General features: G+C 49.1%; 2 protein-coding genes across 3 annotated transcripts in view; one reads left to right on the forward strand and one right to left on the reverse strand.

Annotated features, from left to right (window-relative positions):
• Nucleotides 1-15,377, forward strand: part of CMTM7 (CKLF like MARVEL transmembrane domain containing 7) — a 51,444-nt gene extending 36,067 nt beyond the window's left edge. The window contains exons 2-5 of the mRNA XM_026496845.4: nucleotides 3,755-3,928; nucleotides 9,865-9,963; nucleotides 12,848-12,929; nucleotides 14,741-15,377. Of these exons, the coding sequence (XP_026352630.1) occupies nucleotides 3,755-3,928; nucleotides 9,865-9,963; nucleotides 12,848-12,929; nucleotides 14,741-14,754 (369 nt within the window). The 3' untranslated portion in view covers nucleotides 14,755-15,377. The remainder of the gene's footprint in view (nucleotides 1-3,754; nucleotides 3,929-9,864; nucleotides 9,964-12,847; nucleotides 12,930-14,740) is intronic.
• Nucleotides 15,378-18,741: 3,364 nt separating this feature from the next.
• The window catches only part of CMTM6 (CKLF like MARVEL transmembrane domain containing 6), a 29,934-nt gene continuing 22,821 nt past the window's right edge, over nucleotides 18,742-25,854 (reverse strand). Inside the window, exon 6 of one of the 2 annotated variants that reach the window (XR_008960632.1) lies at nucleotides 18,742-25,763. The gene's annotated coding sequence lies outside the window, so the exon portion shown is untranslated. The remainder of the gene's footprint in view (nucleotides 25,764-25,854) is intronic. The other variant, XM_057315944.1, reaches the window with a different exon arrangement.

Raw genomic sequence — 25,854 nt, forward strand, 5'->3', positions numbered from 1 at the left:
AGCTACTTCTCTTTCTCCTGCCTGTCCCTCTCACTGAAACATTATTCCAAGGTCATGATACCCCCCCCCCCGCCCGCCACCCTGCGAGAAGGTGGGGTTGGGTGACCTGCCTGCATCCAGCCCGGGGTCTTGAAACGTAAGGTGTCTGGTGCCATCTTCAGACAGAGGCAGGCACGCTCAGCAGACCAGACTTGGCAGAGGCATGGGAAGATCAAGCTTGCTTGAGGGAATGTTCCAGGGCACAGACTGTAGGCAGCTGGTGATTTCTTCCCTGAGGGACCCCCCCCCCCCCCCGCACACACACACACACACACCTGGGCTGAGACCCTGAGCAAGTTGCCTGGCACCTGGCTGTGGAGACTGGGATGTTTGAGTCGCAGAGTTGTGGTGGAGGGACATGGTTTCCCTCAGGTCATGTCAGCCTGCTTTATCTGTGGAATTGAAACCCGTGGCTGCTTTCACAAAAATCATCTCTTCTTGCTAGTAAGAACTCTGATAGGATGAAGTCAGAAACGACACAGTTTGGGGGAGGAGGGGGTGGTTTCGGTCTGAGACGATTCCAGTGACTCTGAACAGTGCCACAGCTGGTGTGTGAGACCCTGGCTCTGGGTTGAGGGGGCTGGCGACATTACATTTAAATCCCTGGACGTGTGTGCTAGAGATTTGATTTGCAACTTTCATGGCAGTTCAGTTTAAAAGAACACACCTTTATGAGGGGAGCTAGAGGCCCCCCCCAGGAAACAAGTTAGTCCGTTGGATGGTATCGCATTTAAGTTACTCTAAACAGAACCACGTGTGCCTTCCAGAAACCTCCCAGCCTTCCTCACTCAGCCCTGAAATCAGAACTCCTCCCTCAGGTTGTCTGAATTCCGCTATGTTTTTGATTTGCTTTTTTTTTTTTTTTTAAAGATTTTATTTATTTGACAGAGTGACAGCGAGAGAGGGAACACAAGCAGGGGGAGTGGGAGAGGGAGAAACAGACTTCCTGCTGAGCAGGGACCCGATACGGGGCTCGATCCCAGGACCCTGGGATCATGACCTGAGTCGAAATCAGACGCTTAACGACTGAGCCACCCAGACACCCCTGATTTGCTTTTCTAACTGGAAACAAGAAGAGGTCTGAGGGGGCTGTGGTTGGGGTGGGGGTGGGGGCGATCAGTACCCCAGAGCCTTTTCTCCACGATGGTCTGGCTTGCTCATTCTTCTGCTTCACCTTTCTGGCTGCGCCAGAATATTGTTCTAGATGATTCAGGGGTCTCTAGCATTTGAGGTTACCTGTTGGCCTTAGAAGAGTTCTGAATAGTTTGCTGTCAATTAATTTTTGTTTAAGTGCACTGGCTAAGATGCTGGCCATTTAAAGTAGAAATGAGTGAATTATTGGACAAAAAGGAGGCTTTTAGTTGCATGCATTAGTGTATACCGTCTGTGGTCTAAATGAGATTTTCCAAAATTGGGATTCTTGGAAGAAGAGCACATGGTAGGCGGCCTTAGGCCAATTGGACAGAATTTGGGAAGTCTTCTTTCACAAGAATGTTTTCCAGGGGGCTCTGAGATGGTTTTGTGGCACAGCAGTGACATCTTTCATTCTGCAAGGTCCTCAGCCCTGGGAGCGCAGAGGGGAAGACCTGCACGGACCCCTGTGTTCACTGGGAAACTCCCACATCTCTGTGTCACCATGAGAAAGAGGTGACTCACAGGTGAAGAGTCGTAGAAATTAGTCTAATCTTTGCATTAGGCACAGATTCGCTTCTCCACCTAGGAGGGGCATTGCATAATCCTGAGTGCTCTGCATTTTAAGGTGGGCCTCGAAGGCCCCAGTGCGGGAGGGGTCAGCAGGAGGTGGGGACACCCGTAGACCCGAGGCCTGCAAATGCGGACTGAGCAGCAGCGAAGCCCTGGTGAGCACGCCCAGTCCTGCGTGAAGCAGAGCTCCCCTCAGAGCTTTAAAACAACCTCAAGGCGTGAATCATTATATTACCAAGGCTGGCTGGCTGAAGAGGAACCGAAAAAATGAAAATACTCACGTTGCTCATTAGCAAAGGAGAATACGCAAATGTCGAGGGTCCCTCTGTGTCAGAGTCCCTCTGCTGTTTGGATTTGGCCAGCAGCGTACTCCCTGCACACGCCTTCATCCTCGTGTCGATTCTCTTTTCACCCCTGTGCCTGTGCTGAGGAATTTGCCAGAGTGCTAGGAACGAGGGGCTTGAGAAAACACGGCGTGTTTCACACTGACCCTTTTAACTGGTGTTAGATCCATTTTGTGATTTAATGCCTGTTATAGACTCACATTTTCTTTTCTTTTCTTTTTCTTTTTTTTTGAGAGAGGAGAGTGAGAGAGAGAGAATGAACGGGGTGAAGGACAGAGGGAGAAGCAGACTCCCCGCTGAGCAGGGAGTCCAGTGTGGGACTCGATCCTAGGACCCCGGGATCATGATCTGAGCTGAAGGCAGACGCTTAACTGACTGAGCCACCCAGGCACCCCTAAACTCCCATCTTCTACATCCAGTTCTCCATGACAGCACGATAGTCTGGGCCACATTTGAGACCAGATGGTTCTTTGTTGTGGGGGCCGTCCTGTGCGTTGTGGGGTATTTAGTGGCCCCCCTGGCCTCCCTCCACTAAATGCCCGCAGCACCTTGCCATAGTGCCAACAACCAAACCAGACATCGCTAAGTCCATAGGACACAAAACCTCTCTCTCTCACACACACGGCCTTTGTTCACTGTTCTGTAGGAACGAAGCAGTAAAAAAATCATCTTTGTCCTCAATTAGTTGTACTTTTAAAATGGATCCTAAGGGTTTACATACATTTAACACCTGTGTGTTAGTGGTTTATTCCCTCTGTGTGGTACGTAAGATTTTATTCTTTTTGAGTGGCCCTCACAAAAACTCAGAATCTTCTCTTTCCTTTTCCCATCTGCTGTCCTGTGGGATTCATATGTTGCTAATAATTTGCCAGACCTGTTAATTCATTCATAGGTCAGTAATTTATTAATCCTGCACATTCATTCATCTGCAACCGTATACTGGGCGAGCTCTCACCACATGCCCCGTGGTGAGCAAGCACCTCCTTGAATAACCAGGATTTCTGTCTGTTTCGGAACGTAGCCACCGTCCTCAGCTTGTCTGTCAGGAGGGCTTACGTTCTGGGAAGGCAGAACTGCATCTGACACGGAGGAACAGGTCCTTGGAGTCAGACAGACGTGCGTTTCCAATCCCACCTCCAGGCTTATGAGCCAGGTAGCCTTGAACTAGTTGCTGAACTGGTGTACCTCGGTTTCCCAGTGTGAACATGGGGGTGATGTCCTCTCCGTGGCAGATTGCTGGGAGGCCTCAAGGAGATCGTGTACATCAGGCATCAGTAAATGCTCCTTGCCGTCCACCAGCTGGTGAGTTGTGACATGGGAGTCGCCATCTTTGTGGGCCCAAACCGGTCAAGTACCGGCAACTTCCTGCAGTTCCGCCTACTAGGTAAATAAACGGAATGATTCTGCTCGGTTCTTTTCCTGCGTTCCTGCCCTCTCTCGGGGAGGCGTCCTGCTGGCACCACGTAACACACGCCAGAGGACAAAGCCACGGGGCAGCGTTTACAGCTCCCGTGGGTCTTAAAAGCGGGCGCTGTGCGAACGGGCCCTTCCCCAGCCTTGCAGCCAGCTCGTGCGGAAATCCCCGCGCTCGCAGCCGCTCCTCCGGGGGCTCCCGGGGCGTCCGTCGTGGGCTGGCCGGTGACTGCCGTGTCTGTGCTTCTGTCCAGGTCACTCTGCTGATCGCCTTCATCTGCGTGAGGAGCTCGGTGAGGGTCAGCCACAGCGCCTACAGCTACTTCGAAGTGGTCACCATCTGCAACTTGATCATGATCCTTGTCTTTTACCTGGTGCACCTCTTCCGCCTCTACCGCTTGCTCACCTGCATCAGCTGGCCGCTGTCGGTAAGGCGGGCCCGGCCCCACTCTGGGCCCCCGGCAGTCAGGATGGGAGCTGGGGCCCCGAGACCCAACGGAGTCCGTCCCATCTGCCCCTCCCCCACCGTCCCCTCCTCCTCCGTCGTCTCCTCCTGCTGCAGCCCTGAACTTCCCGCTGTGGGTGGGGGGGGGGACATCTCTGTCCGCGTCCCGCTGGGTTCTAAACCTCACCTTCCAGCGACAAGAAAGCTGCGTGTGTGTTTTCTCAAGGGACAGGAAAGGGGCCGTGTGTGTGTGTGTGTGTGTGTGTGTGTGTGTGTATATGTGTGTGTGTATGAGGTGGGAGGAGGAAGCTGATAAAGACCATGGGTGTTTATACTGTTGTGATAAGATTTGTCAGCGAAAAGGGACTGGCAGAGTCCGAGGAAAGATTTCAGAAGTTTCCAGGATTTTTTCTTCCCCCTATATTATTTACTTAAATAGCATGATGGACATGTAGTCCACATGCCGCGTACAATTGCCCGTTGCAAGTGTATAATTCGCCGGATTTTACTATATTCCCGGAGTTGTGCGACCATCACCGAAGTTGATTTTAGAGCATTTTCCTCACCTGGAAAAGAAGCCCCATCCCCATAGCTATCACCTCCCACCTCTCATCCTCTCCAGCCGGAAAGCAACCGTGACTCTACTTTCTATCTTGTGAATTTTCCTATTCTAGACATTTCCTGTAAGTGGACTCACATGTGTGGTCTTCCGCAACTGGCTTCTTTCACTTAGCAGAGTGTCATCTTGGCTTATCCATGTCGTAACATGGGTCAGTACTTCATTTTTTAATAGCCAAGTCATAGTCCATTGAATGGATAGACCATGTCTTCTTTATTCGTTCATCATGGTTGGACATTTGGATTGTTTCCACCTTTTGGCTGTTATGAATAACGTTGCTATGAACCTTCGTGTACAAGTTTTTGGTGTTACATGTTTTCATTTCGCTTGGGAATATACCTGAGAGTGGAATTGCAGGGTCGCATGGTAACCATGTCTCATTGTTTGAAGAGCGGCCAGACTTTTTTCCACAGTGGCTGCCCCAGTTGACATTCCCATCGGCCGTGTAGGCGGGTTCCAGGGTCTCTGTAGCCTTCTCAACATTCACTTATTTTCTGACTTTCTCATTTTAGTCCCGCTAGCGAGTGTGGAGTGGTATCTCACGGTTTTGATTTGCATTTCTCTGATGACTATTGATGTCAGTCATCTTTTGATGAGCTTTTTGGCCATTCGTGTATTTTCTTCAGAGAAAAGCCTGTTCAGATCCTTTGCCCATTTTTGGGTCAGGTTATCATTTTATTACTCAATTCTCAGAGTCCTTTGTATATTTTAGTTACAAGTCCCTTACCAGATAAATGATTGGCAGATATTTTCTCCCATTCTGTTGTTTTTCATTTTCTTGATAGTGTCTGTTAAAGCACAAGTTTTTAATTTCAGGGAGATCTAATTTAACTACTTTTTCTTTTTTCTTGGTATGAAAAAGTGTTTTGGGTATAAAATCTGAAAAGCCGTTGCCAAACCCAAGATCATGAAGGTTTGCCTCTATTATTTCTTCTAAAGAGTTTCATAGTTTTGGCTCTTACATTTAGGTATTCGGTCTATTTTGAATTAATTTTTGCATCTAGTGTGAGGTAAGGATTCACCTTCATTCTTTTGCCGGTAAATATCCAGTTGTCCCAGCACCAACTGTTGGGAAGACCGTTCTTTCCCCATTGAATTGTCTTGGCATCCTTGCTGAAAATTAGTTGACCATAAACACATGGATTTACATCTGGACTCTCAATTGCATTCATCTGACCCCACTGTCTTGATTGCTGTAGGTTTGTAGCCAGTTTTGAAATTAGGAATTATGCCTCTTCCCATTTTTTTCAGGATTGTTTTGGATTTTTGAAATTCCATATGAATTTTAGAATCAGCTTTTTAGTTTCTACAAAGAAGTCAGCTGCGATTCTAATACAAACCATTGAATCTATAGATACAATTTGGAGAGTATTGCCACCTTAACAGTATTAAGTCTTGTGACCTGGGAACATGGAAGGTTTTCCCATTTATTTAGATCTTTGATTTCTTTCAACAGTGTTTTCTAGTTTTCAGAGTATAAGTTTTGTGCTTTTGGGGGAAGGGAGCTTATATTTGTTCCTTAGGTATCTTACTCTTTTTGATGATATTTCAAATGTAATTGTTTTCTTAATTTTGTTTTGGGATTGTTCCTTACAAGCGGATAGAAATACAAGAGATTTTTGTATATTGATCTTTATCCTTAACCTTGCTGACAACATTTTAGATCTAACAGATCATTAATGGATTCCTTAGGATTTTCTATATAAGATTATGCCATCTATGAATAGATACTTTTATATTCCCTTCCAATCTGGATGCCTTTTATTTCATTTTCTTGTCTTACTGCAAGAAATTAGTTGAATATTGAAGTGGCAAGACCACACATCATTATCTTGTTCCTGATCTTAGGAGGAAAGCGTTCCATCTTTCATCATTCGTTATGGATTTTCGTAGATGCCATTTATCAGATTGAAGAAGTTAACTTCCAGTCCTACTTTATTGAATGTTTTTATCATGAAAAGGTGTTTTGTCAAATGCTTTTTCTTTGTTGAGATAATCATGTGGTTAATATGGTGTATTACATTGATTTTCATATATGGAACTAACATTTGCATCCTTGGGATAAATTCTGTTTGGTCACGATATATAATTCAGTTTATATGTAGCTGGATTTGGTTTACTAGTATATTGTTGAGGATTTTTATATTTGTATTCATAGGAGATATTGGTCTGTAGTATTCCTGTGATGTCTTTGGTTTTGTTATCAGGGTAATACTGGTCTCATAGAGTAATTTGGGATATGTTACCACCTCTTATACTTTTTAGAAGAGTTTGTGAAGACTTGGTACTAATTCTTCTTTAGTTTGGTAGAATTTTGCATTGAAGGCATCTGAGCCTGGGTTTTTCTTGTGGATAATGTATTATTATTAATTCAAACTTCACTTGTTATAGATCTATTCAGGTTGTTTATTTCTGCCTGAGTCATTTTCAGTGGTGTGTCTTTAAAGGAATATGTCTCTTTCATCTAAGTTTTCTAATTACTGGTATATAATTGTTCATAGTACTCCTTTAAAATCCTTTTTACCTCTGTCAGATCCATGGTGATGTCCCCTCTTTCATTTCTGATTCTGGTCATTTGAATCTGGCTGTCTTTTCTTTCTCTTTTCTTTTTCTTGATCAGTCTAGCTAAAGGTTTGGCTATTTTGTTGATCTTTTCAAAGAACCAGTCACTAATTTTCCCTATAGTTCTTCTGTTCCCTGTATCATAATTTCTGCTTCAATCTCCTTTTCCTTCTTTCTCCTTGCTTTAGGCCTAGTCTCCTTTTCTTTTTCCAGTGTCTTAAGGTGAAGATTAGCCTATTAATTTGAAACCTTTCCTCCTTTTTAATATAGGTATGTCCAGCTATAAATTTCTTTCTGAGTACTGCTTCAGTTATATTCCATAATTCTGGTATATAATGTCTTCATTTTCAATTATCTCCAGGTACTTTCTAATTTCCCTTATGATTCTGCATTTGATTGACCCATTAGTTAGGAGTGTGTTAATTTCTATGTATTTGTGGGTTTCCTAAAATTCTTTCTGCTATTGCTTTCTAATTTCATTCTGTTGTAGTTGAAGAACATACTTCATATTATTTCAATCCTTCATATTTATTGAGGTTTGTTTTACGGTTTAGCATAGAGTGTCTCCTGGAGAATATTGTATGTGCACTTGAGAAGAATGTATATCCTGTTGTTGGCTGGAGTGTTTTATAGATGTCTCTTAGGTCTAGTTGTCTTATAGAATTGAGCCTTCCATTTCCTTGTTGGTCTTCTCCCTAGCTGTTCTGCACATTACTGCGAGTGGGGTATGGAAGCCTCCAAGTATTATTTTTGAATTACCTATTTCTCCCTTCATTTCATTGAGTTTTTGCTTCATGTATTTTGTTGCTTTGTTATTAGGTACATATGTGTTTGTAATTGTTCTGTCTTCAGGATAGATTGCCATTTTTGTCATTGTAAAATATCCCTCTTTATCTCTGATAACATTTTTGTTTTAAAATCTATTTTGCCTGATATTAGTATAACCACTCCAGCTTTCTTTTGGTAGCTGTTTGAATGACCTATCTTTTCCTTCCTTCTGCTTTCAGTCTCTTTGTATCGTTGAGTATAAAGTGTTTCTCCAACAGACAGCATATAGTTGGATTTTTTTTTAAAGTAGGCTCCACGCCCAGTGTGGAACCCAACATGGGGCTTGAACTCACGACCCTGAGATCAAGACCCGAGCTGAGACCAAGAGTGAGATGCTTAACCAACTGAGACACCCAGGTGCCCCCTGGATCTTTTTTTTGAATCCCATCTGACAACCTCTGCTTCTGGATTGGATTAATTATTCACATTTAATGTTATTACCTGCTATGTTATTTTGAAAGACATTTCTTTTGTGTTCCTAAGTTATAAGGCCCCTTTCAAAGTTATGGCACCTTTCTGCTTCTTTTGAGAACAAGCTCCTCTGATAATGAACATGGCGGAAGAGAGATAAAGGCGGGGGGCAGAACTGGGGGTGGGCGAAGAGGGGAGTACATGTTGGAAGGGTGATCTCAGCCCCACATTTTTGATGGGGTACCATTGAGGCACTTTCCATTTAGGACTCTCTCAAGCCAGTTTTCTCTACCCCATGTCATTTTCCTCTTTCTTTGTGGGTGAGAATCTTAAAAGTAAGGAACTTGTTAGTAATCTGCCCTTCAGTCAAAATCTCTGTGGTCTACCTTCTGATATTCCTTTCTAGTCACTAAAGGAGAAATTGGGGTCTTTGATTTTTGCCCAGCTTTCAGAGAGCTGCAGCTTAAAAGTGGGATGCTTTTCCGAAATTTAATAGGTGCCTGCCCTAATGGGCAGAGCTTCACGAAGGACTAATTTCTGAATCCTCATTGAAGACAACTAAAAATGAATACACTCTGGATCCAGAGGGAGTCCTCTTGTGGCCCTAAGCCCCAGTTCTCTTCTGATCTGGTGTTTAATGGGGAGGAAGAAGGAAGAAGGTGGAAGCCTTGCCCTGCTGCTCAATGACAGAGGTTCAGCCTCATTCAGGGCCTGCAGAGATGCCGTTTTAAGCCCAGGGGGTGAACGGGATGCAGATGGATGGAAGCAGAGGCGGAATCTGCCCTGTGAGCAAACTCCTCAGCGGTGTGGCCTGAGGACACACTTCCAGAGAGCAGAGAAGAGAAGATGAAATGAGGACAAAGCGAGGAGGCTTGGGAGGTGCCAGAAAGTCCCCTCCCCCCCCCACAAGCACTTCACAGAAGGCCGCTGACGTCACTCTAAGCTCTGACTCCAAGTCTGAGGGGGCCAGCCCCTCAAGTCCATACCTAAAACAGTTCACAGAGTGGGCGGGCACCCCCGGCAGCCACCAAAGGCAGCACGTTGTTAGCCCAGAACTTTCTGTGAAGCAGAAGTGAGAGGTACACATCTCTTCAAGGGGCTTTGCTTCTCAGAGCTGGAGCCGCCTTTAACCTCTCCAGCCTGGGAGTCGTGAGAAGCCGCTTGCTTGTCGATAGCTTTGGCCGGAGTCAGGGTACTGTCTACAGACTGCTGTCAGGGGTGGAGCAGTCCTTCGTGGATATGTCTCCTCTCAAGACAAGTGTTCTTTCTCTCTGTCACCTCTCTGGCTGCCTGCCCGGCCCCTTTTCTGTCTTGCGGGGCCTCACCCTGGCCAGCCTTCCGCATCTGCTGCCTGTGAGCTCACTGCTCCTGTCAGGATGCCATGAGGAGCAGAGGAGGGGTCACTCCCTCCCCTCGGCTCCTCTCTTCTGTGCTCGGTTGCCTCTGAGAACCAGGAGAGGACCTCCTGACCCACTGCTTTGCCTTGTTTGTGTCCGCAGGAACTTCTGCACTATTTAATCGGTACCTTGCTCCTCCTAATCGCCTCCATTGTGGCAGCCTCCAAGAGTTACAGCCAGAGCGGACTGGTCGCTGGAGCGGTGAGGACGGTCCCGGGGAACCTGCACGAATGAATTCACTTCTAGCGCATTTTCTTCCTGACGGGCAGCGAGGGGGTTGTTTTCTGGGGCCTTTCTTTCCCAGAAAAGTACCCATCAGAACCCACCTTGGTCCAGCCAACAGCAGTCTCCAAAGAGCCTAACTTGGGCCCACAGCACAGGGTCTCAGCAGCTGGTTGGTCAGGGCTCCTGGCACACTCAGATGGGCCCAGCAGCCCAGCCATCCCTCGGACAGCCACTCCGTACAGCTCGGGGCCAGTCGGTCTTAAGGCACATGGCCATTTGGGTCATTTGTTGGTGGCTGCCTCAGAGCCACGCAGACCAAGATCCCGAGGCCTCTTTGGGGCGCAGGGGAAGAGCATGTGATCAGTTAGTGATACCTGCCATGAGTCCTAGCTTTGCTGGTCCTGATTTACAACAGTGTTCAGGCCAGGAAACAACACTCCCAGACCTTTCAAAGGTGAAAATTAATCCATCTGATAGCCTGAATAGAAGCATGGAAATGTATAAAAATATAGTGCTGTGGGAGCTGTGTTTACCACACGTGTGCAAACATATATACATGGGTGTGTATAGATGTATATGTTTTTATTTTTAAAAGACTTATAGATTCCTGCCATCTGATTTCTGATTTAGCTAACTGGTTACAGTTTGGTGGCCTGTGGGCCAATACTGATTTGCCTCACTGATGAGCAGATGACATTTTTTAAATGAGTTTTTTTTTTTTTTTTTTAAGAGAAAGGGAGAGAGAGCAGGTGCATGCGAGGGCAGAGGAGGGGCAGAGGCAGAGGGAGAGGGAGAATCTTAAGTGGGCTCCGTGTCAGCACAGGGCTCCATCTCACGACCCTGAGATCATGACCTGAGCCAAAATCAAGAGTCGGATGCTTAACTGACTGAGCCACCCGGGCGCCTCAATTTTTTAAATGAGTTTTAAGAAAAGTTCCACGGGACAGTCCCTCTTTCATTTACACATGAGCAAAATTCTCCAGACTGCGCTGGGAGTGAGTTAATGCCTGGAATTCCACCGAGGGGTGGGGTCTGCCGTCCAAAGGGGGGCACAGGGCAGCACATCACTACAGAGGGGCAGCCAAGCCTCTGAACACTCATGGGCTTACGTGCCTCCCCCTGCGGTCCCCAAGGAGAGGCGTGGGTACCACCTACAGGTTACCACCCGTCTGACTACAGGCAGGCTGCTGAGGGAGACAGAGAAAACTGGTGCCCGTTGTGTTTCGGGACCACACGGGGGGAGGCTCCCCCTGGGTTTTACGATTCAGATTGCACACAAGCGTGTTTGTTAGCCCTGGAATCCCGGTAAGCCCCATTTATCATACACCATCTTGGTGCCTAGGACCAAGCCTCGGCCATGGGGGAGCAGAAGAAATAAAAAGATATGGTCCTTGCTTATGAGAAGATGGTAATCCAGTGTAGGAGTGGAGGCCAAAGCCCATGAAACAACAGCAAACAAGGCGGTGTCGTCCAGAAGAGCATTATGTAACGACATAATAAACTGTTCAATTATGCAGTGCAGACAGTAGGAGACGGGGATGGGGTCTCACATGCTAATTGTGCAGAACGGACAATGAGGGGCCGGGACAGGCTCCAATAGGCTAATTCTGTGGCGCAGACAATCGGTACAAAAGGAACCAAGGAGAGGGACCTGGGGGGAGGGGGTGGGCGTGGGCCCATGGGGGCAGCCGCTTCTGTGAACCAGCAGCCGGGCTTGAAAAGCAAACCAGACCTCTGGAGACCGTGCCCTTGGCCTGGCCGCTCCTGGGCTCTTCCTACTGCACGTCAGCCCGTGGTTCTGGCCACCTCGTGTGTCCGGGAACACCTGGACAACAGTGGAGCGGGGCTCTGGGGCCAGATTCCTAGGGCCCGCATCCCATGTCCGGCCCTCGCTGGCTCTGTGGCCCTGGGCAAACTAGTTGACCTGCTGTCCCTCCATGTCCGTAGCTGCCCAACGAGGGAGAGGCGAGGACGACAGCAGCACCCACCTGGCAGGGTGGTGGGAGTTGAAGGGATCAGCGCACCTAAGGGGCCTGGCACACGGGCCGGCACGTAGCAGCTGGTCAGTAAGTCGTAGGCACTGCGCTGCTGCTGTTCGCAGGTGGGGAGCTGGCTTCAGGCGGCCGAGTGCCGGAGAGAAGGCAGGTGTGTGCTGCTTGTCCCTGGACCGTCGGATGAGCCCCACATGAGGCCCTTTTCCTCTCTGGGCGCCCCGTGGCTCATCTTTAAATGACGCCGGACTGGGCTGGCTCAGCTTTCCTAGGCCAGGAGGTCAGCCGCTTGAGCCCTGGGGCGGAGCCTCAGAAAGGGAAGGGGCGCTGCCTTAACGGATTTTAGTCCGAGACTGCGAAATATGTGCAAACATAAAAGTATATGAAGGCCTCGGCTTCTGGCTGTTATCACACAGCTATAAAGCGAGAGAACAGAAAGCCATTAGGAATGAACTGCAGCACTGCCCCATCAGTAACATCCATTTGAACGTTAGAAATTTGAAAACCCAAGCTGAAATGTACAGTTCCACCTTTTTCTCTGTCGTTAGCCCAGCTAATTGTCTTGTACAGTGTCTTGGCCTCAGCTCAGTTTAAATACGAACCCGAACACGGGCCCTGAAGTGACCTGGAGTGAGGAGGGTCAGGACGTGGAGCCCAGAGCCTGAGGGCCAGGCCTGAACGAGGGCCCTGCTGGGGGAGCCCTGGGGACAGGGCCTCAGCCCTGCACTTGAGCAAGGACCAGGGGGTCAGGTCACTCGATTGCCCAGGCTCCCTCCAGGCCACAGCTGGTACAGGGGTGAGAAACGTAAAGGACAGCTTGAGTGATTGGGCCTTGGCCTGGGAACTCCCTTCCTCTCTGTCCTGTGCAGATCTTCGGGTTCGTGGCCACCTTCCTCTGCCTGGCGAGCATCTGGATGTCCTACAAGATCTCCTGTGTGACCCAGTCAGCAGGTGAGTTCCGGTTGTCTGAACACAGGCGATCTCCGAAAGTTCCCTCTGCTGGGGAACGGGAGGACGGCCTGTTGTGGAGTTCAACAGCACGGAAGCGCCCCACTGCAGGGGAGGCCTTGGGGTGTAGGGGCCCAGGTGGAAAGGAGAACCCAAGACCCTCTGCTCTCCTGTTTCCACAGCCCTCACATGTCCTCCTCTGATGCTGAAGTGTTTTCTTTAAATCAGTTTCCTAATGACAAAAATGAAGTGTAGAGAATTTAGAAAGTGCACGTAAAGAAAAAAAATGTTTCATGAAAACCACCTATCGTCACACTACCCAGAAATAGCAGCTGCTGGGTATCCGTCCTTCCAGTATGTCTTCTCTCTGGATGGATGGATGGATGGATGGATGGATGGATATAAAGATACATGGATAGGTACAAAGATATACAGATATATATGTTGCTTTTATTAAAGGATCAGACTTTCTGTGTTATTTGTAACCTGCTCTTATTCTCCTACTTAACCACCTATCAGGCGCTTTCCCCACAGGGTTGGGGATTCTTCTCCAACATGTTTTTTAAAAGAGTTTATTTATGTATTCATTCATTCATTCATTCATTTTTAAGATTTTATTTTTAAGTGATCTGTACACCCACTGTGGGTCTCGAACCCCCAACCCTGAGATCAAGAGTCACACACTCCACCGACTGAGCCAGCCGGGCCCCCTCTTCTCCATCACTTTTAATGGTTCCGTGGTGTGGCGTTGACGCCACCGCACGTCTGCGTCATCATTTACTTAACTTGTCTCCTATTTGGGGTCCTTATGTTTTTGTTTTTTAATTCTTTGCTACTAAACAATGTTGAAAGAACATCCTTATAAACATAGCCCCATACTCATCCCTAATATCGTTTCTCTTTAGAATACATTGCTAGAAGGAACACTGCTGAGAGCTTGAGCCGTTTTGATGAATCCACCTCTCTACTGTACCAGCGCTTCCTTTCTTTGTTCTTCTTTCCTTTAAGAGAATACACTACAAAATACCAAAGCCTGTACAGTCTCTGGGCTGAGCTGCCCCGCAGAAGGGTTGTTTCATCAGTTTCCGTTTCCTTCCAGAAGCCGCTGACAAAAAGTTAACAGGGAGCCAGTCACAAAAGACCACAGGCTGTAGGATCCCATTGATAGGAAATGTGTTGACTGGGCTCATCCAAAGAGACAGAGAGTAGATGGGGGGGGGGGGGGGGTTTGCCAGGGGCTGGGGGGGGGGGCAGCAGATGGGCAGGGGGCCTCTTCTGGAAGTGAGGAGATACTCTCCCATCGCGGCGGCCAGTGCTGGCGCCATCCTGGGGGTAAATGAAAACCTTGGACGTGAGCACTTGAGGCGGGTAGATTGTACGGTACGCGGATTACGTCTCGGCCAAGCTGCTTAAGAAAAAAAAATGAAGGCTGGAAAGTAGAGAACGGGAAAGAGAGTTACTAGGTAACGGTGAAAGGTGACACGTGTACATACTGGCAGAAACATCCGGCTGAAAATTCACGAAGAAAGAGCCGAAAGCGCGAGGGGAGGCAGTTCAAGGCCCTCTGAGGCCAGGTCTGCGGGGGGAGGGGTGGGGATAGAAATCATCAGGCACTATTGGATGTTTTTCTCTTTGAGAGATGCATTTGGAAAGAATAAAATCACTCCCAGGGCGGTTGGTGCTGGGTGGAGAAAGGAAGTGCCCTGAGCCAAACTCGCCTCGGCCCCCCACCATGTGGCTTCTGCGTGGGCCCTGCCCTGCCAGTCGTGGGCCCTGCCCTGCCCGCCGCCTAACTTTGCCATTTCCTTCCCAAGATGCCGCTGTGTGACGCCACCCCAGGCCCGGCCCCGAGGGAGGCCCTGCGGACAGGAGGGTCAGGGGGCCAGCCTCCACGAAGGGCTTCTGACCCTGCGCTCTTGTGCCAAAGCCCCATCCACGCGGGTGGGCCCAGGAGGGGGCTTCGGCGTCCCTCCTGGGCTCCTGAGCCTCGCTGAGCCTCTCTTTCCAGTCCTTGGAGAGCAGTCCTCCCCGCCTGGGAAGGAACACCAGCCTCCAGGGAAATCTGGTCTCTCCCTCCCGCTTTGAGAACCACCGCCTCAGGGACTGATGACCCCACTTAACACACGAGAGAGGGGTTTCTGAAAACTCCTGCCTAAATCTGCTTCTGCTTCACATTCCTCAGGGGAGTGGAGCCGCCTTAAGTCCTCTTACAGAAACCAAGCCGTCTCGTAATTCGTCTAGCTTGGAAAGCCCCTCTGGGAGAGACCCTCTTTCTTAAGTGAGGCGTGTCTGCAGAAAACCTCTGTGGTCAGCCTGTCTCCAGATACGGGATCCCGGCTCCTTTCGGGCCTCAGCCTTAATTCCCATTGTGTGTGTGTGTGTGTGTGTGTGTGTGTGGTGTGTGTGGGCGTGTGTGTGTTTTGTAATAAAATATTGACTTGGCCAATTGCACAAGGATTTCTTATTAACTGAGGCTGCAAACCAGGGGTAAAGTGATGGGGCCCACAAAGCTCATGGGGAAGCCTGGGGGCCCCGCCAGTGCGTGCGCATGCCACCCCCTCCCTGGAGGTGAGAACGGCAAAGGATGCAGAAGACACGGGCCCCTCGAGATTTGCATATTTTCAGAGTAAACTGGTGGCGAGGGGTGGAAGCCAGTACCGTTCACACAAGACAGAAAGCAGTACTCAACAGCAACACAAGTAGCCCTTAAGAAAAAGGTAGGAAATTCTGGTACATACTACAACTCCGATGAAGGTCAAAGATGTGATGCTGAGTGAAATAAGCCAGACACCAGAGGACAAGTGCTGAGTCCGTTCACAGGGGGTTCCTAGAGACGTTACAATTCAGAGACAGAAAGTAGAAAGGTGGTGGCCAGGGACTGGGGGGTTCGAGTTTAATGGGTACAGCTTCCGTTTGGGAAGATGGAAGCGTTCTGGCGATGGATGGTGGCAGTTACCCCACAACATAAGTAATTAATGCCGCTGCACTGCACACCTGGAGATTGTCCAATTGGTAAGTTTTACGTCACGTATATTTTATCACAATTTTTTTAAAAAAGCAATACAAGACTTTCTGGCAAGGCACCTGTGCAGCTGGAAGAGCAGTCTGGGGCGTGGGGAAGACAGAGACCCGGGTCACACCCAGCGCGAGGCTGACGGCACGGCCGGCGCAATGTTCTGACAGGTGCTAGAGGAGACGGGCTGTGGAATGGGTGTGTCTTCCCTAAACCAGGCCCTCTCTGGGACTGCTTAGCCCAGGGGCAGTACCCCTGTGTAACCCCCAACTCCATACCCAGCACCCCAGCTCCCAGCACAGGGAGGTGACCCACTGGACAGTCGCGGCCAGGCTGAACCGAGTAAAGACGTGAGAAGAGGGAAGACTGGACCCTGGAGGGAGGAGAGGGAGTCAGGGGCCAACCTGCGCCCCCAGGAAAGGGTGTTGGCACCTGTGTTTTGAGGGGGCATTGGGAGACGAGGCCAAAGCTGGTCTGCCCAAGTCCTCTCCACGGGCAGGCAGCTCCCTGGCCGGCAGAGCCTCCCCGGGCCTGGCCTACGCCTTGGGGTGGGAGAGATGGAAGATGGAGGGTGGCGCTCTCCCTTGGGGAAGCCTCTGCCACCCACAAGAAAAACTTGCTCAGAGAGGCCCTCCGAGACAGTCTTGGTGTGGTTCTCTTCAGCGGGCTGGTGTGGGCAGCAGTAAAACTGCCCTACACCTACCCTGAACGGACTGGCAGTGGAGCGGGGACCCAAGGAGAAAGCCGAGTTCCCAGCCAGGTTGGCAGTAGAGCTGGGATTTGAGTCTGGGTCTGGCCCCTTCCTGGGCCTGGCCTGTGACCACCATACCCAGGGCCTCGGGAATGGCCAGACAGGAGCTGGCCTACGCCAGCTGGCTTCATCCACAGGCAGTTGGCTCTGGTGTCTGCAGACAGGCCCAGGGAAGGAAACAAGTGTGCTCCTGCGGGAGGCCCTGGCCTGACACACTCCTTGTGCTTGCAACCGTGTGCTAGAAGCTTCTCTTCCAGACACATTTGCCTGCTCAGCCCGACAGCCAGGATGATAAGATGATCCAGAGCTGGCCCATTCCGCATGCTACCATCTCCCACCCAGGTCTCCTCCCCAGCATGAAAAGCTAACTTTGTTGCCATGGAAACACTGGGGTCTCTGGGGCCTCTCCTCAGCAACCAGCACTTTGAACATCCTGTGAACTCTCAGGGGTGCTTCGGGGGCCTCGTGGATGTCTGATTTTATGTGCAAAGTATAGGTTAACCCCTTAAACCACACACTCTCCTGTTCTCAGTAGCAAACACTGACCCTGGAACCCCTCGACCCCCCTCCCCCAGTTTCCCTCACTTTGGTTAGCTTCAGGGGACACTGGCCTTGCGACCTCTGGGTGAGGAAGACCCCGTGTGTGAGGCTAGGGTCCTGGGTGTTCTGGGCGAGCCAGGATTTCTCCGTCCCCGCCCAGCCAACACAAAGCAGGGGAATGAAACTGGGAGATGAGGCTACAACCCCAGTGATCTTACTCCAAATTGTGGGCATTTCAAATTAATCCTGTTCTTATGGACTGACTTTACAATAAGTATATATAACTGTAAATAGGTCATTTATATTAATATCCTATTTCCTGTTTTATATAATGGAGTTTCATATGGTTTAGATTGAAAAGGGGGATTTCTCTGCTTAAAAATAAAAAAGCATTCAGAACCCCCTGAGAGGAAGGGAGCAGCCAGGCTGGGCACCAGGGGGCTGGCCAGAGCGACCAGCCCAGGCTGGGGGGGGCGGGGGGACACTGAGGGGCCTCCTCATGAAGACCACCAGGAGGCTAACTGGAGCCTGTGGACCTCGTGAGGCGAATGAGGCAACCGGTGGCTCGCTGGGGTTTTCTTGTAATTTTCTCTGTACATGAGAATTATGCAAATGAGAAAGACCACGGTTAACTCCACACAGAGTTGTGCAGAAAAGGAAATGTCTCGGTATCCAGTGTGCCCCTTGGCTCAATTCTGAAGGGCGATGACAGCCAGAATAATGGACCCAATGAATATCCATCTGACCCAAACTGTGAAAAACCCTCATTGCCCGGGGAAGGGGGCGCAGGAGGAAGGGGCAGCAGCCCACGGTTGCCAGATCCCCCCAAGTGCCCGAAAAAAGTGGAAGTCTGGATTTTTAGGCTAAATATTTCCTGAGTTTTAAAGGCTGCCAAACAGACTTTTAAAAGCTACACTTCAAGCCGGACCAGACCCACGCGGAGGCTTTGCGCAGCCCGCGGGCCCTCGCTTTGCCACCCTGCCGGCCGTGCGGGTTCCGGGGAGGGAGGGGGTCGGGCAGCCGGAAGTCAGGGCCGAGGCCGCAGCGCGCCCAGGCTTCGCGGGCCGGCACCTGCTTCCTCCCGAAACCCGAAGGCAGCGCGCGGGGCGGGGGCCCTCCCCGGGGAGTCCCCGGGGTCCCCTGCCAGCAGCTGCTCCCGCTGGTGCCCTGCCACCCCTCTCGCAGCTGGCCTCAACTTTCCTTTTGCGAAAACAAAACCCTGCGGCGGCGCAGGTGGCCGCCGGGCGCGTCCTCGCCTAGCAGCGCGCGCCCTCTTGTGGCAGCGGGGCGCAGCGCGGCATTTAACCTTGAACTGTGACTGGGCAAGCTTCCCGTTTCCTCACCCCTCCGCATCTCTTCCCCTCCCAGCGTAACTTCCTGACCCTCCCATTCACCACATCTTCGCTTTTCTTATTATATAGCTCTACTGCAGTTATATGGATTGCCTAGAAAGGGCATACAATTACAGTAGTTATTTGTAACTAAATGAAACGGCACCACGCCCTATGTAATCTTTTGGGACTTCATTCACAGTCACCCCCTCCTCCCCTTTATGAAACACTCACATCCTCTGGGCCTCACGCGTGTCTTGATCCAGCCACAACCGCAGTGCCAGTCCTGCAAGGGCTATGACTGACTTCATGCCATTGTAACCACACAGCCGTGCTCCAGACCTCCACTGACGTCTGCGGACTCTCCTGTGGACGCTGCCAGGGACCCCAGCCAGCACCCACACGTGTGCAACCGGCAAGTGCAGGACGGTGCCTGCCCGGGGGTAATAGCGGCCCATGGGACACGGGTTCAGTGGATACATCTGTTCTCCTCTCCCGGGACAAACTGTCCTGAGGCAGGTTTTACATCACTTCTCCAAGACAGTTCTGTGGGACCAAGGGCAGAGTCACACAGTGGTGGCCAACTCAGTTACGCATCCTTCTACTGGCTCTCTTCTTCCCAGCCTCACTCCTGCCACACGTGGTTCGGCTGGATATGTGGGCACAAGCAGGAAATACACAGTGGCTGCATGAATAGCCTTCCTCAGGGGTGGCCTTGGAAGATGGGAATGAGGGGAAATAACTCCAATGGTCGAAGCTCTTTGCAGGGCATCCGATCACCCACTGGGGTAGAAGTGGCCCAAGCACAAAAGATAGAGCCTTGGGGAGAGGTGAATGGCCAGGGGTCTGGGAAGAGAAAGACCAGTAAGGCCCTGGGGGTGGGGGTGGGGGGGCAGAAAGCCACCCAAATTCTCAAACAGGCAAGTCATTTGAACGAGATGGGGATTTCCTACAAAATAAAAATCCTGGGTAACGAGGCCATTGGATGCCAGGAAAAAAGGCAGCCGAGGGGAAAACAAAAACCTTGCCCACGCCCATACATTTTAGGATTAAGAGTCAAGAGAAGACAGAAGGAATAGGCCAGGAGGAGCTAGAGGGGCTGGGGGCTGTGAGGGCGCCCAGAACAGCAGAAGAGAAAACCTGGGGCGGATTTCGCAGCGCCTGTGGAGCAAAGACCTCAATCGGAGCTGAAACCGTTCGGACTGCACTAATTAGCGGGACAAGGAGGCACAAGAATCAGGTACAGGACTGGGTCTCCGGATTCTACCCCACTCTGGAGCAAGCCCCAAGTATTGCTCAGCTTACTAGATGCTGTAGTTTTGTGGTTTTGTGGGCGTTTTGTTTTTTGGTCTGGACTCTGCTCGCTGCTCTTTTGCAAGAATCTGCTCACAGGACACACTCAGGATGACCCCTATTGGTGGCTCATACAAGGGTCAGTCAGAGGCTGAGACGACAATGGGGTGATTACCCATAAAGCCTGCCCAGAATGATGATGGAAACCGTGCCTTTTCCTGGGAGAAGAAAAAGGACATTGTCTTCTCCAACAAGGTTTCATACAGCCAGGGGTGCCGTGCAAACTTCAAAGCTGCCTTTCAGTGGAACACCCTGGCTAGCCGATGGAAGCCGGCTTGTTGGGAGACTGTGGAAACTTCAAGAACGTGGTCCTGTCCATTTCCACAGTGCGCGACATCATCCAAGAGAATGAATGTGTTGCTACCATCATACCTGGTTCTTGGTTTGCAGCTGATGGCATTGTTAATACTTGATTTTCAGCTCTCCTTGTTAGGGGCGGGGGCAGGGGCATGGAGTGGGGGAATGTGCCCTCCCCTGGCAGCATACTCTTGTATTACTTCGAATTCTCCGGAGACCAAGCATGCGACACCTAGTGTGATGTGACTGCACGGTGGCTATGCATTTCCATAACAGCTCCACGGAGAAAACTGCTTTTGCTGCATGACATGCCACCCCAGCACAGCTGCTGAAAGCCCGATGGGCCCTAACTGAGGACAGAACCCAAGTGTCCTGCCCTCTAAGCGATCGTCTTGGAAGCTGTGTCACAGCTCCAGGACCTAGTTCGCAATGAAGTTAGGACAAACTGGGCGCCTGGGTGGCTCAGGCAGTTAAGCGTCTGCCTTCGGCTCAGCTCATGATCCCAGGGTCCTGGGATGGTGCCCCACATCGGGCTCCCTGCTCAGTGGGGAGTCTGCTTCTCCCTCTTGCCTCTCTGTCTCTCATGAATAAATGAATAAAATCTTAAAAAAAAAAAAAAAGTGAGGACAAGCTTTGTAGTGGCCACCAACTACAAAAGAAGTCACGCCACACCAAAATATGCTTTGCCTATTAGCTGTCGGAGACAGCACACCCCAAACCCGGGAATATTCCTACAGCCTCCACCCGAGTCATCGGACGCATGTCTGCTGGAGTGAGGGCCCCAACAAGGAGGTCTTAGGGGCAATTCAGGCAGCAGTAAATGCCTTACCCTAGAGCCTCTGTTTCCCTCAGACCTCGAGGCACGACAGGTGTCTGACTGCGCAGCTGACAGGTGCCGCTAGCCATCAGAACTCCTCGGCTTCTGGGCCTGTGAGCTGTGGAATCTGAGGACTTCCTCTTGCTGTGGAGAGGCAACTGCTGGAGTTCCTGAGCCCTAAACCAAACCGCTTCCAATCTCACATTCTCATCTTGCAACTCTGAACTAGATTCCATAGGTGGGACAAGACCCAGAAAGTCCTCTCCTTTTTTTTTTTTTTTAATTTTGTTATGTTAGTCATCATGCAGTACATCCTTAGTTTTTGATATAATGTTCCAGGATTCATTGTTTGCGTATAACACCCAGTGCACCGTGTAATACATGCCCTCCTTACTACCCATCACCAGGCTAGCCTATCGCCCCACCCCCTCTCCTCTGAAGCCCTCAGTTTGTTTCCCAGAGTCCATAGTCTCTCATGGTTTGTCTCCCCCTCTGATTCCCCCCCATTCAGTTTTCCCTTCCTTCTCCTAATGTTCTACATGCTATTCCTTACGTTCCACATATGAATGAAACCATGTGATAATTGTCTTTCTCTGCTTAGCTTATTTCACTTAGCATAATCTCCTCCAGTGCCATCCATGTCATTGCAAATGGTGGGGATTCATCCTTTCTGATGGCTGAGTAATATTCCATTGTGTATATGGACCACACCTTCGTTATCCATTCGCCTGTTGAAGGGCATCTCGGCTCCTTCCACAGTTTGGCCATTTTGGACATTGCTGCGATGAACATTGGGATGCATGTGGCCGTTCTTTTCACTACCTCTGTATCTTTGGGGTAAATACCCAGTAGTGCAATTGCTGGGTCATAGGGTAGCTCTATTTTTAACTTTTTGAGGAACCTCCATACTGTTTTCCAAAGTGGCTGTACCAACTTGCATTCCCACCAACAGTGTAAGACGGTTCCCCTTTCTCCACATCCTTGCCAACATTTGTTGTTTCCTGCCTTGTCGATTTTTGCCATTCTAACGGGTGTAAAGTTGTATCTCAATTTGGTTTTGATTTGATTTTCCCTGATGGCTAATGATGTTGAATTTTTTTTCATGTGTGTTAGCCATTCATATATCTTCTTTCGAGAAGTGTCTGTTCATGTCTTCTGCCCATTTTTTGACTTGATTATTTGTTTTTTGGGTGTTGAGTTTAAGAAGTTCTTTATAGATCTTGGATACCAGCCCTTTATCTCCCATTCTGTGGGTTGTCTCTTTGTTGACTGTTTCCTTTGCTTTGCAGAAGCTTTTTATCTTGATGGAGTCCCAATAGTTCATTTTCGCTTTTGTTTCCCTTGCCTTTGGAGACGTGTCTTGAAAGAAGTTGCTGGGGCCAGTGTCGAAGAGGTTACTGCCTATGCTCTCCTCTAGGATTTTGATGGATTCCTGTCTCACACTGAGGTCTTTCATCCATTTAGAGTTTATCTTTGTGTACAGTGTAAGAGAATGGTCGAGTTTCATTCTTCTGTGTATAGATGTCCAATTTTCCCCAGAAAGACCTCTCCTGAGAAGAAAATGGATCTTCTGATGAAGGACCAAACCCAGCTCCCAAGCCTTTAGTCATCTTCACAAACAGGTGGTTACCCAATCATTAGACAGAAATAGTGTTTTCCCTAATGAATTGCTGGTTTAATGAAGGTCTCACCTACCAAATAAGCCAGCTGACAAGAATCCGTGATGAAAGAGCCCACCCACCTCCAAGGCGAGCAGGTCCTCTGCAACACTATAGCCATCCAGGTGTGGTAAACAGGTCACGGCCCACAGCTGTGAACACCCCGTGCAATGGGCTGAACACGTGGGACTTCTAGCCAGGGTGCACATACCCGAGATCTAGTGAACAACATCTGTACACTGGCTCCTGGGCTGTCACTACTGGCCTAGCTGTGTGGTCAGATGTTTGGGCCATCCAGGACTGGACTAGTGACGACATCATACATTGAGTGAGGCCCCCATGGAAACACATAGCTAGTTAATTAGACACAATATTTCTGTGATATCCATGGTTATGTGAACCAACCACATCCAGATAAAAGCACTGAGACGAACATGTGGAAGGTGAGGAAGGTGTTAAAACAAGTAAAAACTACTAGGCCATAACAGATGGGAAGAACTGATAGGCATTACTTCTAAGGTCTTAGTATCGTTCAGGAGTTGAGTAGGGGTACCGATTACCCTTGTTTTCAGAACGTCAAACATGCGTGCTACAAGTATGAAGAGCATTACTGAAGAATTTTACCTAACAAAAGTAGCAGGAATGACAGTCACCATTTTGCAACTTCTGATAACAGATGTAGAGAAAGGTCACGGGATAGAAACTGTGAACTACAAAGTTGATGGGAACCTTGATGGTGGGAGAGATCCGATGCCAGCCCCCGAACCACGAAGGGTACGGTGAGGGCAGGCCTGCTCAGGAGCCTGGCGAAGTCCACAGCATCCACCCGCAAAACAACCTGGACAAAAGGAAAAGACTCATCTGATGTTCAGCAAGCCTTTAGAGCTCTCTTTCAGTTTAGAGGAAACACGGGGAAGAGAGGAACAGGTTAATGACACAAGGACACGAATAAATCCAGGATGTGAGACGTCCTAGAGGAATCCACAAACTCTCAGAGGTAACAAGAGATGTCAGCAACAGTGCTGGATACGAGATCCGTGACAGTCTCTCCAAATCCCAATCCACTATTCTAATCGGAATACATAATTTTTAAAATAAAGATCCCATTCTGGAAACCTGCAGAAATAAAGTATCTCGGACAAATCTGACAAAAGGCGTGCAGAACCTTCATGAAGAAAACCATCAGACTTGACTTGGAAAACAATAAGGGACCCAAATCACTGGAGATTCTAGGCTCATGATGAAGTTTAATCGTAAATCATTTCCTCCAAAATTAATCTATAAATTCACTGCAATTCCAAGAAAAAAAATGAGGGCTTTTTATGGAATTTGCCAAACCTATCTTAAAATTTTATATAAAGTACCTCTGTAACCTTTCTCTCAATTTTACTGCAAACCTATATATAACTAGTCTCAACTAAGTCTTTAAAATAGGGGGCACCTGGGCGGCTCAGTTGGTTAAGCATCTGCATTTGGCTCAGGTCACGATCCCAGGGTCCTGGGATTGAGCCCCACATCGGGCTCCCTGCTCAGCGGGGAGCCTGCTTCTCCTCTCCCTCTGCCCCTCACCCAACCCGCTTGTGCTCTCTATCTCAAATAAGTAAATAAAATCTTTCTTAAAAAGTGCCAATAGAACAATTTTGATCTTGTCCTATTAGATATTAATCCTTTCTCACGACTGTGGTATTAGCCTAGGTATAGAAAAACAGCCCAAGAAAGCCAGCCCTGGACCCACACATATACATAAACCTGGTAAACAACGGAGGGAACACCGTTGTCTCTTAGAGGAGCAAAGAGTCACTTGCTAACACGAGAAATCAAGATGGCACGCGGTACTCACACCACACACAGAAATCAAGGTACGTTCAAGTACTAAATATAAAATGCAAATCTTTGGGGCGCCTGGGTGGCACAGCGGTTAGGCGCCTGCCTTCGGCTCAGGGCGTGATCCCAGCGTTACGGGATCGAGCCCCACATCAGGCTCCTCCGCTATGAGCCTGCTTCTTCCTCTCCCGCTCCCCCTGCTTGTGTTCCCTCTCTCGCTGGCTGTCTCTATCTCTGTCAAATAAATAAATAAAATCTTTAAAAAAAAATGCAAATCTTTAAGCATTTTGGAAAGCAGAGAACCTCTCTGACCTTGAGGTAACACAAATCAATAAGCAAAAACGCAAAGTTAAAATGTATAGACTTTGAGAAGGTATTTCCAAGGCTTATTACCAACAAAGGATAACATCCATACTAGGTCAAGAATTCTCACATGAGTTAAAAAAAAACAAACACTTCAATGTGAAAGAAAGGCAACGAATGTAAACGAACAACTCTTTGACGTGGGGAAGCCTAAAAGGTCAACAACCAAATGAGAAGATGATCAAGGACAATCAGGAAAGTGAACAAATGAGAGCTCTTCCATCCCAGCTCAGCAGAACCGTTCAGCCGAACTAACACTCCATGCCAGACAAGAATAAGGAAATAAGCACCCCCATGTGCCGCTGAGGAGTCTCCACTTTGGAGACCATTTGGAACTATTTCGCCGTGTTGGAATTGCACACACCCTCGTGACACGTTTTATTTCTAAGTACACACTCTACATATGACTCTTGCACATGTGCGCGAGATGTTCAAATGTTTGTTCACTGCAACACTGGTTGAAACGGTTAAGAATAAACTACACTAAAAGTTCTCTATCAACAGAGGAGAGGTAAGTAAATTGTGGCATATCCATTCAATGGAATACCAAGGAGTAGTTAAAATGAATGAACTAGAGCTGCATGTATCAGATAAATTTCGAAACGCTACTGATTGAAGAAAGCCATCTGTAAAAGGATAAATATAGCACAGATACCATGTTATACATTGCTTACGGGCACATGTCTATATAGAGCACAGATGACGAAGCAGGAAAGAGAGCCACCTTGGGGCGCCTGGGTGGCTCAGTCATTAAGCGTCTGCCTTCGGCTCAGGGCGTGATCCTGAGGTCCTGGGATCAAGCCCGGCATCGGGCTCCTCTGCTGGGAGCCTGCTTCTTCCTCTCCCACTCCCCCTGCTTGTGTTCCCTCTCTTGCTGGCTGTCTCTCTCTCTGTCAAATAAATAAAATAAAATCTTAAAAAAAAAAAAAAAAGGAAAGAGAGCCACCAAATTCAAGGTAGTGTTTGCCTCTGGAAAAGTAA

This window comes from Ursus arctos, unplaced genomic scaffold, assembly GCF_023065955.2.
Source record: "Ursus arctos isolate Adak ecotype North America unplaced genomic scaffold, UrsArc2.0 scaffold_20, whole genome shotgun sequence".
Classification (NCBI taxonomy): Eukaryota; Metazoa; Chordata; class Mammalia; order Carnivora; family Ursidae; genus Ursus; species Ursus arctos.